Below are 13,501 nucleotides of genomic sequence, written 5' to 3'. Positions count from 1 at the left end.
CATCTTACACATTTAAATTTTTTCCCTACTTTCTGTTTTATAAAGCATGGACTGGGGGATCGTGGTGTTTTAGCTATGAAGTTACTTAAGTTTAGATTTCAATGAAGTGTTTGATTTGAATGTTTGAATAAATAGATAACTGCATCCTGGGAAATGCTGCTGTCTATGCATGTCAGATACTGTTAAACAGCTGCAGAGTAGGTTTCCCTGCAGAGTTTTCTGATTAATCTGAACTCTGACTTGGTGGCAGCAGTTTGCCGTGCAAGTAGTCCAGAAAATCTCTTTAAGGCAAAGGGAACCTGAAGCTTGTACTGCAGTGATTTTCAGCTTGTGGTCCGTGGACCTCTGGGGCCGCAGACTGTCTAAGATTTCCAAAGAGATCCGCACCTCCATTTGAAAATTTATAGGGGTCCACAGATGAAAAAAGGTTGAAAACCGCTACTGTACTATATAGTACTGATTATTTTGCGATATGCCTGTTGTTGGGCAGACAACAATCTATTTTTACTTGACTTCTGGCTTAAATAGAACTTTGGCTACTTTAATAGTGACACATTATGCAACTCAAACAGTACAAAGTGCTTCATCAGAGCCTTTTGCCCTTCTCTGTGTTGCATGTGTTGAACTAACAAATGTTCATTTATTAACTTCTTGGTCTCTTCCAGATTGCTGACCTGCAGCTCCATAAACTGGATGAGCTGGACTGCTTGATCCAGGGCCTGCTGTATGTTGATTCTGTTGGGTTTAATGGCCAGCCAGAGTGCTATTATTTTGAAAATCCCACAGATCCTGAACAGTGTCAGAAAAAGCCATACTGCCTTGATAATCCATATCCAATGTTGCTGGTTAACATAGGCTCAGGGGTCAGCATCCTAGCAGTGTATTCCAAGGACAACTATAAAAGAGTTACAGGGACCAGGTAAGGATGCTATATATACGGGGTCAGATTATTGCCACTTCCCTCACTGTCCCTCCATAGAAGACAGCTTGGAGATACATTAATCCATTGCAGCTGCTGGGGAGCCTTTGCCAGGGACCTAGGGACCCCAACTGAATTTTTAAGTTGCCCTCTCCTCAGAGATGCTTGCTTTGCCAAAACCAAAATACTACATTATTTCACTTGCTGTTGACCATTTAAGTACAGCAGTGTGTAATTAATTTTTTAATTATATAGAAAAATTACAAGAATTATACAAAGTATCAGAGGGGTAGCAATGTTCGTCTGTATCCACAAAAACAATGAGGAGTCCGGTGACACCTTAAAGACTAACAGATTTATACGACGTATCTAAGCATAAAATATTATAGCAATTCATACATTAGGGAATGAAAGTATTCCTATATGTGATGAATATTGGGGGTAAGATTAATTAAACTAAAAATTTGGTGGTGGTTGTTTTAAATTATTGAAGCATTTGCTAACATCCTTTTGATTTTTTTTCTATTAATAGTATGAAAGAAATATGAAGTTTGGTACAGTAGATCCCAGCTTGTTTAATCCTCTCTAGCAATGATAATTAGATGTCGTTTCTTCAATTTTGGGGGTTTAGGGGGTTCGGCCAGGGCTCGTCCCCCTCCGGAGCGGTGGGGAATCAGACCGCCTTGCTACTTTGGTCAGGTGTGTCGGGGAACTAGCCTGGCTGTGCGGCAAACAGTCAGTAGCTCAGGACCTCAGGCAGGGCTGAGCAAACAGTTCAATAACAGGCCCAGACCCTGGGTCAGGGCAGGGCAGTAGAAAGTCAATTGCTCAGGTCCTCAGGCAGGGGCTGCACAGACAAATAAGTTTAGGAGGCCCAGGTCCTGGCTCCGAAGGACCTAAGAGACGGGGGAGACTGCCACCCGCACGTTGGGTGGCAGAGGGGACGCAGGCCCTCCCACTCCACTGCATCCCAGCCCAGGGCCCTAGCAGCAGCAGATGGTCCGTTGCTATGTCAGTGGGGATCCTGACCGCAACACACTGACATTGGCTCTGGGTGTGCCGCAGCCAGACTAGGGTCGGCTGCCCCCGGGCTATTTCCTACCTCCCCCTCTAGAGGTACCTGCATCTGGACGGAGTCTTCCAAGGAATCAAGCACTATGGGCTCCTCTGGGTACCGGCAAGCGGTAGGCTTTTTTGGGGGGAGGGATAGCTCAGTGGTTTGAGCATTGCTAAACCCAGGGTTGTGAGCTCAATCGTTGAGGGGGCCACTTAAGGATCTGGGGCAAAATCAGTACTTGGTCCTGCTAGTGAAGGCAGGGGGCTGGACTCGATGACCTTTCAGGGTCCCTTCCAGCTCTAGGAGATAGGATATCTCCGTTAAACAAAAACAAAAAACTTGCCACCAGTAGGCTTAACAGCTTCTCTGGGGTCTGGTTGGCATCAGGCCTTGGCTGATCTGGCCAGTCCTCGGGTCAGTCGCCAACTGCAGGAGTCTCCCAACTGGGAGCTAGGCCACAGGCGTCTGGCTTCTCCAGTGGCCAGGCCTCTAGTGAGCTCTGGGGTTCGGCTTGTACTTCCTGTCCTGCACCCTGACCTCTGGGGGACAGGCGCAAGCTCTGCCCACTTTGGCATCTGGAGGGGCTCGTCCCTCTCCAGGGCGGCGGGGAACCAGACCGTCTCACTACAGGGGGGTTTGGCAATATTTCTAATTGTATTTGTTGTTTTCTATGACTCCCCCTTCATTCATATTAAAACCTCCCAATGTTGCATCTTTTCTCCCACTCTTTTAATGGGTAATCTGTGGCAACGCTCTGTTGCTTCCCCACTTCTCTTTTTGATTAATGTAGAGGATATGTAACTCACTAATGTTCTGTTCTTCGTAAAGCTTGACTGTATATTCAGACCTATGGGTAGATTACTTAAACACTAAAGGCACACTGAAAATTTCACTGTTTTTCATTACACATAAGATATAGAACATGTTTTTGACTTCAGCCTATATATATAGATATATGTGTGTGTGTTCTGCTTTTTTTCCTCCATGAGTAATATATTTTCAGTGTGGATGCACAGGAGATCTTTACCTTGAAAACTCCTTTGCCTTTAGCATTCTATAGTCTTGAACTATTTGTCTGTTTCCCAGTATACAGTACAAACAAACAAACTGATAGTAAACACTCACCTTTTAAAGCTGTCGGGCTTGGATGTCCTGTTACACACATTTCTCCAAACTTTCCTGTCAACATGCCTAAGTCATGGCAACGAGGGAGTAGTTTGGCCTATTCACTCCTTGACCCCTTTGCTGAAACAAGAGTGACAATGAATCCAAGGTGGGACAGTATTTCTATGGAGTGGACAGCTGTCCATCTAGAAAATCAACTATTAATTCATTCCACAAAGGCTACTTGCTGCTGACTTAGGTCAATTTAGAACCAATTAGATAACCTCAGATCTAAATACTCACAATGAAGTACCACTACAGCATGTTTGATGTTTAAGCAATAAGAAATATACATGTTGTTATCATTCAGATTTTTGAATTAGTTAAAAATTATTCACATAACATACAGGATCGTGGGCATGATTCTCCTCTTACAACTCTACTGAAGTCAATGGAGTTATAGTGTGTAATTCAGCTCAGTTGATGTATATGAGGATTTTCATCTCCAGGCCTCTCATGCTGCACTGAACTCACATAGGATATCTCCATTAATTTAATTTATCTCCTAGAACTGGAAGGGATCTTGAAAGGTCATCGAGTCCAGCCCCCTGCCTTCACTAGCAGGACCAAGTATTGATTTTCCCCAGATCCCTAAGTGGCCCCCTCAAGGATTGAACTCACAATCCTGGGTATAGCAGGCCAATGCTCAAACCACTGAGCTATCCCTCCCCTCCCCCCCCAGGGGATGGCTATGTAAATTCAACTTTAAAAAATGTTGGAGCTCAGATCTGTTAAGGCTGAAGGTTCATAAATCTGGAGTTGTTATGCAAATATTCAACATCATAATATGCATGTGATAAATATGCATTACTTTATTTACATAACCAACAAATGTCCTGATTATCTGAGCTGAAGCCTGACAAGGCTGCCGCATGGAACAAGCTTAAGAAACATAAGAATTGCCATGCTCCTTGCTGGCTTTGGCACCTGTAAGTAACCCTGGCTGCTGCTTGTGGCTTTGCCCAGCTACATCTTGCCCAGAACTGGAGAGCTGCAGTTGGTTTCTAGGATTGTTGCTTGTCTTGGGCTGGGAGAGTATCTGGCTGTTTCCTGTTATCAGCTGAGGGATGCTTTGGCTGGGCTGCTGGTCCCTTGCTAAGTGCCCAGCTCTGGCTGCTCCTTGCCCATTTCTCCCTGGCTTGGGGGTGCTTTGGTTGTTGATTACCAGTGATTTCCACTCTGACCCCTATGACCAGGGAGAGATGGCTAGAGCGCTGCCCACAGGTGCTTGAGCTGTAGTTCCAAGTCTATGGCCATGCATGGGTTTGTGTGGGAGACAAAGTGTGCTGTAGGTTGCATCCCTGTGATTTGAGTCCTCCCAGCTGGATCTTCATAATTAGAATCCCTGGGCTTCTAATCATGGAGATTCTACTGGGCATGGCTCGTAACCATAGATGCAGCCTAGAGTATGTCTCCTCATCGTTCCAAATCAGGAGATGTGAACGTCTAGACAGGAACTATGCAAAGAGCAAGTAAAAGCAGGAGACAGAGAATGTCTGGATGGCGCTTCTTAGAGCTGCCTGGTGCCTAAGAACTCTTCTCATTTTAGTCTCGGAGGTGGAACGTTCCTGGGTCTGTGCTGTTTGCTGACTGGCTGTGAGACTTTTGAAGAAGCACTAGAAATGGCAGCTAAAGGAGACAGCACCAATGTCGATAAACTGGTAAAAGATATTTATGGGGGAGACTATGAACGATTTGGCCTTCAAGGATCTGCTGTAGCATCAAGGTACATATTTAACTGGTTGTTTTCAAAGAGCTTATTAGAAATTTGCTGTGCACACTAAACTGAGCTCTCAATGCCTACCCTATGTCCTGTGTCTGTATATAAAAGTCATCTAGCTGTATTATAGTGTTTTTACTTAGGATCTCTCTCCTGTTTTTGTTTTCTAATAAAGTATAAAAATATTCAAAGTCTAGCAAATACAATTTATTTTAATTTAAAATACAGTAATTTTAAAAGAAATACCTTTACCCATTGTAACTGTAATTCACCCATTGTGTTTTCTTTATTAAGAGGTCTTTTCTCACATGTCCATGTTATGTAGGGTTGCCAACTCTGACTGAAGCTATTTCGGGAGATTCCTCCGCCCGCCCCCCCAATGACATAATGTCATTTTCTTAAAATAGCTATAAAAAAATCCCCTGGATTGCTTTCAATACTCACTGGAAGATGGATGCTGATTCCGGGAGACTCCAGGCCAGTCCTGGAGGGTTGGCAACCTTAATGTTATGCCCAGAGTCAACAGCATGAAATCCAAGCAAAACTGTTTATATTATACGCTTAGTAAAGTGGATTTGTGGAAATTTAACCTTTCTGAATAACTTAAAATAAAAAGGACTGTGATATTTCCAACACAGCTTTGGCCACATGATGAGTAAAGAAAAAAGAGATTCCATAAGTAAAGAGGATCTGGCCAGAGCTACCTTGGTCACTATCACCAACAACATTGGCTCCATTGCTCGCATGTGTGCATTGAATGAGGTAAGTCTGCAAATTCGCTGTAAGTTTCATTGAGGCCTCTAGCATTAGTGCAGTGCAGTGCAGATAACAAAAACAGTAAGTGCAAAATGCTTATATACCTATTCTATGACTGCCCCGCTAGATAGATAGATGCACACATTTAATTTTGGCTCCTAACTTTTTTGAAGTCTACTTAACTCCATTATAAGGTACTCTTTGCTATAAGGCACAGGACATTTGGATTTTAAAAAAATCTACAAGGTTTTATAATAAATGAACACTCCTATAATTAATGATCCCCAGAGCCATTCAGCTGTTCTGACTCTTTAGATCACAGGGACATTAATATCAGTGCGTATAGCGAATCAATTCTAATTATCTCTTGGTTTAGTAGCTCTTGTTGTTATCCCACAAACAATAAAGTATGACTGCAACATTGTCATTGCGTTGGTTTTTGTATGTGTTTGTTTCATGACCTGGTGGTCAAGAACTATTCCTGGAGTTAGTTTTTAGCTCTAAGTACTCTCCATTTTCTGGAAAGTCATCTTCAGTCATAAGGGTTTTCTACATTCTTTTTGCTTTCAGCTTCTTTACAGTGTTGCCTTGTGGCATGGAGTTCAAGCAGCATTGTACAGGGCTATCAAAGCATCGAGAGTTACAACAGAGATCCACGTGTGTTGCATTAAGAGGAGAAAAAAAGATAACTAATGACCCTCTGCAATGTGTTGTGCCTCTACAAAGACATTTTTGACTCATTTGTTTAATGGACAATTTCTTTTAACTGGATGATCTGTAGAATTACTAGGGAGAATGGACAGATGTGATAAATAACTTGCATTTCATAGAGAACATCTGAATAGACTTTTCCCCACCAGCACTTTGATCTTGTTTGTTATGCTTATTTCAGTTGTATGACACAAAGGAAGAACAATTGCTCACAATATGTGATGGGCTAGGCGTACAGAGAAAAATCCTATGCTGAATAATTAATAAAATAAATATTTTTGTTTTAGAAGCAAACAGTTTGCTCCATATGATTCACTGGTTGGGATTAATCCAATAACCAGTTCCTGATCTTCTCAGAGAAAGGCAAAGCTATACCCCTACCAGCAACAATGCACATAGCCTGTTGTGAAGCATTGTGTGTTGGGTCAGGGCCATGATGATGATTCCTTTGTGACTCGCTGGCGAAACCAGTTTAGGCCATGAAGCATGAGATTTGATGAGTCTTATGATTGTAGCTTAAACATATTAATGAAAAATATTAAATATGAAGATGAAGAATAAATAGATAAAAGATTCTTCCTCCTGGACTTCAGAGCTGGGATGGCTTGCATAAAGCTGGCAATAGTGTGTAAATTCCATCACCTGGACATTTTTGGGTACATATCAATGAAACACTGTCCCATAAATAGGCACAAAGGACCCCCCTGTACTGTTCACAGCTGGGGGAAGTGCTCTACATCTTCCCTAGCTGCAGAGCACCTAACAAACCATATAAAGTGTACAGTAGCCCTCCATGCTGCACCATCAATAAAGATTTCACTGTACAGCTAAATTGGCCACACATATATATGCTATGTAGCCTTCCACAGTTGGGCTACAGTTGTTAATAGTTTAATGAAAAACACTACACAGTGTACATCATATGTCATTTTCAGGATGTCATAACTTGATCTGATCAGATCTGAATTTCATCAGAATGCCTCATTGGTTGAAGGCTGCTATGTTTCAACTTTCATTTTGGCTGTAGGACTGTTAAAAGGGTAGCAAGAACTTTATCTGATAAGAATAGCGTGTTCTTATTCTCCTTGTACTCAAAAGTGGCTGAACTCTGTTTACTTAAACTTCCACACAAAATGTATCCCTGAGCAGAACCCAGGCCTGGAAAGTTTTATACCAAAAGGTGATCGTTCCAGAAAGTTACAAGTGACTGAAAATAGAAGGTTAAAATTGAAATGGTCATGCCAATTTCATTATTGTAGCCATATTTCCTTCTGTTAGTCCCTATGGAATCTTTAATGGGATTTTTAATCAGTTGTCCAACCAATTAATTGGGTTTTTTTAAAATAATTTGCCATAAATCTTGCATGCTTGTGATAGGATAGTGAATGATATGTATGAATAGTTTTCTTTTAGGTTTAGGATCTTCAATAAAAAGTGTGTATGTCCATGTCAGATACCATTTGTTTTGATTTTCTAATAACTTCATGGTCATATTTGGGTGGAAAAAGGAAAGTTTATTAAGAATGAAGTTAAATTTGTTCCTAAACAGTTTGCTAGTGTTGCGTTAACAGAAATGTATTGCATGTGTCTTTGCCGTCGGTTTGCAAGAAATGTGTTTTAGAGAGTAGAAAGCACTGTCTGCTTGGGGAATGCAGAATGCTGCTGCCCATTTTTAACCTTAACCTGTAAAATACTGACTTTTTCCACATCTCCAGCCAAATAAGTTCATAGGAGGATATGTGAATGTATGCTTATGTGGCCACATAAGCAAAGGGTTAATTAGAAGTTTTCTATCCTCCATTACTGTAAAACTGCATTATCTAAATAAAGCTGTTGTTGCTAAATATAGTCTCATCTGCGCATTTGACTGTTCTTTTAGCCATGTTAATATAAATAACTAGACCATGATGTACTTCAGCACTATCCAATATCTTACACATTTTGAGTGTGACATCCTCTTCAGACTACACCCTGGACAGTGCTAAAGGACATCATGGTCTAGTTATTTATATCAGCATGGCTAAACTACTCGGAAAAGAACAGTCAGATGCGCAGATGAGACTATATTTAGCAACAAAAGCTTTATTTAGATAATGAAGTTTTACAGTCATGGAGGACAGAAATCTTTTAACTGACTGTCTGGAGTCTGTGGCAAACACAAGCATATGTTATCATTATCTTTAGAGATAATTCTGTGGATATTCAGCGAAGACTGTTAATGAAATATATCATCATCCAAGCTCCCAACATGAGTCTTATGAGCTTTTGCACCTTCAGGTACTCACTTGGTGTTGAATTGTTGACTTGCTGGATGTGAACTATTTTAAAATGACGAATGCTAGATTCTGTTTCTCTTTGTACATCATCACCAGAACTGGATTCAGTGGGGTAGTATAGGTGTAACTGAAGGCATAATGGGCTACAGGAACTTTAATTATAGGTGGTTATGTGTGAAAAGGGTTGGTTAGACCTTTGATTGGCTCTTAGATTGAAATTGTTTTTGTTGTTTTTTGTTGGTTGGTTGGTTTTTTTTCAATGCTTTTCCATATAAACTGAGCGCAGTTAACATTGAAACCAGTGAGAGACAATAAATGTGGAACCTCACCCTGCCATTTTACAGTCACTTTTCAGAGTGGAACAACAGTTTGGGAATGATGTTTACAGATGCCTTCACCTGTATCTCTAGAGTAATCCTTACCAAATACCCTTCAAAGGTTCGCCTGGAGTCAGGTGGATTTGTTGATTATCTTGACTCTTCAAAGGCTGCGTCCCTTAATAAATGAAATATTAATAAAAAACATTTATGTAATAAATTACATACGAGATAACATGGAAATAGCTTTGCTAACTAACACTTCAGTTTTACCACATCAGAGAAATATCTCATAGTATCATGCATCCTGTAAGCGCCATGTGATTATATGTATGTAACACATTAGTGACATATTTTATCCTGTCCTGCAAATAAAATATGCCTGCCTGCTGCCACTTGTCTCCTTAGTAAACACAGCTCCTTACTGCTTAGGGGGTTTCAGTTGGGGGAATTAGGGATGCATTGCTATGATGTATAAAGTTGAAAATTCCCAAGTGTTTTTTTTCTCAATAGAAATAAAATTGCATGTCTAAAGCAGCACACATGCTGAATTTAGTTTTATTTTTCATCTGTCTATTGTTATTTTACAGAACATTGACAGAGTGGTGTTTGTAGGAAACTTTCTCAGAATCAATATGATCTCTATGAAGGTGCTAGCGTACGCTATGGATTATTGGTCCAAGGGACAGCTGAAGGCTCTATTTTTGGAACATGAGGTAGGGAAATGTGTCCATTAAATTCCTTATTAGTTATAGGAAACTATTTCTGTGATGTTTGAGTGTACAGAGTTGCCACAGAGAATGTTTCTCTTAAAAAGCCAAAGGGGGCGATAGACTAGGTGAAAATGGCCTTTAACTCAGGAGGTGGTTTGAAGATTTAAATCCCTGAATTGTAATTAGTTTGGGTGCTCATCTTGCTGGATTCACTTTCATTTAATAAACCTCATACATCTGCCCAAAACTTTCTCTGGCATAAGACTATGCATGCAAAATTTCAGGCCCGATACTTGTTTTGGTTGGTTGGGATTTTGTTATTACAAAATGTCAAATGGTGTCGAAATTAGATTAATAGGGTTAGAATGAAAACTGCCTTACCATAAGTGCGGAGCCAATATAGTGGTTCCATAACAAGTACTGTTGTGACCTTTGGTTAGTCACAAGAAGCTGTGTAAGGCTTATAATGATACAACTGGGCCCTTTTCTTCTCCCATTGAAATCATTTAATTACAATTCACGTGTTGAATACTGGTATAGAATGACTGCTCTCACAAGATGTATATCTTTTTAACTGCCTTATCAGTGCTGAAAGCATCATAAGTATTGTGCTACTTGGTTGTACTTCAGAATTTCTGATAGTTATTGTTTCTGTTTTTAAGGGTTATTTTGGAGCTGTTGGGGCCCTTCTGGAATTGCTTAAAATGACAGAAGATCAGTGACAAAGCCAACTGGAAGTAGTTACCTGACAAAGATGCTGCTGGATAGAATGAAAGTCACTATATGGATGGAAATGAAGCCATTATGGCAGTTCTACCTGCTGGATTTGTAAATAATTTAAAATCCTTTTAGCTGATCTCTAACTTTTGGGTTTTGAGCTTATATTTCAAAATTCATACTGGGAATAAAAAGGTTTTTTCTGTATACTGTATTTTTTAGGGGGGGGGAGAAAAAACTGTGCAATGTGGCCAAACAATATTTTATGGATTGATTTTAAAAAGTGCATACTGTTTAAAAAAGGACCTATACTACGAGAGACCTGCGTTTCTTCTGGGGTTTACTGATTAGTGTGGTAATTTTAACTTCATCTAGTAATCACTCTAGGAGATTTTTATCTTATATTTTTCATGACGTTTCATGATTTACTCTTGGTTTCAAATGAAACTACAAAGCTGGCACATTTTACTGTGAACACTAAACTAATTGATTTTGTTGCCTTCACTTTTTTTATTTAAAAAGATACTCTTCCCTCTCATCTCTCCTCCAAAAAGATGCCCTTTCTTTGACTACATGTGTTTCTGTTAACGAAGAGGTAGTAGCAGACACACTGAGATGGAGATAAGATTTGTGTAGTCACTGGCACCTTTTGAAGTCATGAACATGAGTTAACTGCTCATTGTGTCACCAAAGCCCCTTGCATTTTGGCCTATTCCTTTCTGAAATTTTTGATTACTGGGTCAAAACTAAAACAAAATCTTGTTATGGTAAAATTCATCTATAAAAAGAGCTCTGCGGTACAGAAGTTATTTATACAGTATATACTTAGCATTAGAAAATAACAAGGGAGAGTAATTTCAATATGTCTGAGGACTTTACTGTAGTAATTACATAACTTTTTAAATTTTGTCTTCATCAGATTGTTGTTGTTATTCAAATCCCAGTTTCTAAAATTAGAACCAATACTTATTGTATCATATATTGGATTAGGAACTAAAGTTTAATTTTGCCTCCAGGACTTGGTAAAGTCTGAGTATTTTTCCCTAAATCATTCTGTCTTACAAATCTGTATTTGAAATACATCTTTTTTCATGTGTCACATGATGTATAGGGTCCATCAGAGGGACAGTATAATTTTAGGGAGCATGTGTTCTCGCTGATGTATTTTGATTTTATGTTTTTGTTTCTGAACACAGTCATTAATTTCCATCTCTCTCAAACCTTGGATAAATTGATACTAACAGACGTGTTGACTTATCTGCTATAAATAAAGCCCTTTACTGTGTGATGGTTTTTAATGATTCTGTGGAATTCATTTCTTTAAACCAAACTATATAAAGTACATAGTAGTATTAATTTGGTTAATCTTCCTGTTGTTTTTACGATCTGTACCTGGTACTTGTTTTTCCTATGTTACATCACTTTGTCATTTCCTACTTTGATTCGTCCACTCATTTGAGACTTTGTTGTATTGCTTATTATGTGACAGGTTTAAAGTTTTGCCATTTTACATTTTGACTTTTTTCATCGGTTGTATGACTTCTATGAACCACAACGTGTGGAAAAACTTTTAACATAATTAACTAACATTCCTGAAAGAGTTACAGATGGGATACATTTGACTGAATACTTCTAGTCCAATATGAACAATATAAGTTACATTAAGCTTTTAAGTTGCTAAAGAGGATAGTTGCATAATCTTGGACGTTGTGGGTATGTCTGCACTTCAAGGGCCACTACAGCACAGCTGCAGCTCTGCCACTGTAGCACTGTAGTGTAGACACTTACACATCAATGGAAATTGATTTTCCATCACTGTAGTAATTCCACCCCCTCAAGAGGTGATAGACTGTAGACGCAGCTCGGTCGATTATAAGAATTCTTCCAACGACCGAGCTGTCTCTATAGTGTGGGTAGGTTGACCTAACTACATTGCATGGCACGTGGAATTTTTCATAGCCCTGAGCAATGTAGCTTCGTCGACCAGGTCTTAGTGTTGGCTATTTCAAACATTGCATGCCTCCTGAATTTTTAAAAAGGCAGCAATTATAATGGACATACCAGGTTTACTTTTCAAGCTTCAGTGCCAAGAATGTTCAGAGGGTAAATTTGCACATGCAGAATCACACATGCAAGTATTTCCACAAATACCAGAAAATGGCTGGAGCTGTGAGCTTGGACATGTAAGCTGTGCTCAGGAGGGAAGATCTTCCACAGTCACACTGATTCAGGAGAATTATAGTTTGTATGGCAGACAATTTTTTGGACATCTCTAAGCAGCATAAAGAAGTCAGACACTGAAGAGCCATCCTTTATCTGGAGTAGATTTAAAAAATACTAGCATATTGTTATGACGGGTTGGATCACAGAAATCTCCTTGGGAGCTGCCACCCGATGTGCCAAGACTACTTCTATCCCTGCCTTCCCGGCCAGCTCGGGGCCCCAGCACCCTGTCTTGCTGAGCTGGACACTCCCGTCTGCTCCAACGAAGACCCAGAGTCTGAATTACTTGCCCCAAAGCTGCAGGTTTACCTGAAAGCAGCAAACAGAAGTGTGCTTGTCTCTAACACTCAGATGCCCAACTCCCAAAGGGGTCTAAACCCAAATAAATCCGTTTTATCCTGTATAAAGCTTATACAGGGTAAACTCAAATTGTTCACCCTCTATAACACTGATAGAGAGATGTGCACAGCTGTTTGCTCCCTGAGGTATTAATACATACTCTTGAGTTAATAAGTAAAAAGTGATTTTATTAAATAAAGAAAGTAGGATTTAAGTGGTTCCAAGTAGTAACAGACGGAACAAAGTAAGTCACCAAGCCAAATAAAATAAAACGTGCAAATCTATGTCTAATCAATCTGAATACAGATAATTTCACCCTTAGAGATGCTTCAGTAAGTTATTTCCTCAGACTGGACACCTTCCAGGCCTCGGCACAATTCTTTCCCCTGGTACAGCTCTTGTTCCAGCTCAGGTGGTAGCGAGGGGATTCTTCATGATGGCTCTCCTCTCTTCTGTTCCACCCCTTTATATATCTTTTGCATAAGGCGTGAATCCTTTGTCCCTCTTTGGGTTTCCACCCCCTCCTTCTCAATGGAAAGACACCAGATTAAAGATGGATTCCAGTTCAGGTGATATGATCACGTCACTT

The 13,501-nt window shown here is 40.0% G+C and overlaps 1 protein-coding gene across 3 annotated transcripts in view; it reads left to right on the top strand.

Moving 5' to 3' along the window:
- PANK1 (pantothenate kinase 1) overlaps positions 1–11,648 on the top strand; it is a 37,444-nt gene extending 25,796 nt beyond the window's left edge. For all 3 annotated transcript variants that reach the window (XM_034775389.1, XM_034775390.1, XM_034775391.1), the window contains 5 exons: positions 666–919; positions 4,690–4,866; positions 5,499–5,622; positions 9,511–9,636; positions 10,296–11,648. In XM_034775389.1, the coding sequence (XP_034631280.1) occupies positions 666–919; positions 4,690–4,866; positions 5,499–5,622; positions 9,511–9,636; positions 10,296–10,355 (741 nt within the window). In that variant the 3' untranslated portion in view covers positions 10,356–11,648. The remainder of the gene's footprint in view (positions 1–665; positions 920–4,689; positions 4,867–5,498; positions 5,623–9,510; positions 9,637–10,295) is intronic.
- Positions 11,649–13,501: the final 1,853 nt, after the last annotated feature.

Source organism: Trachemys scripta, chromosome 7, assembly GCF_013100865.1.
Source record: "Trachemys scripta elegans isolate TJP31775 chromosome 7, CAS_Tse_1.0, whole genome shotgun sequence".
NCBI classification, from domain to species: Eukaryota; Metazoa; Chordata; order Testudines; family Emydidae; genus Trachemys; species Trachemys scripta.
Note: the sequence above shows the minus strand (reverse complement) of the source record. Positions and strands in the feature narration are given on the sequence as shown.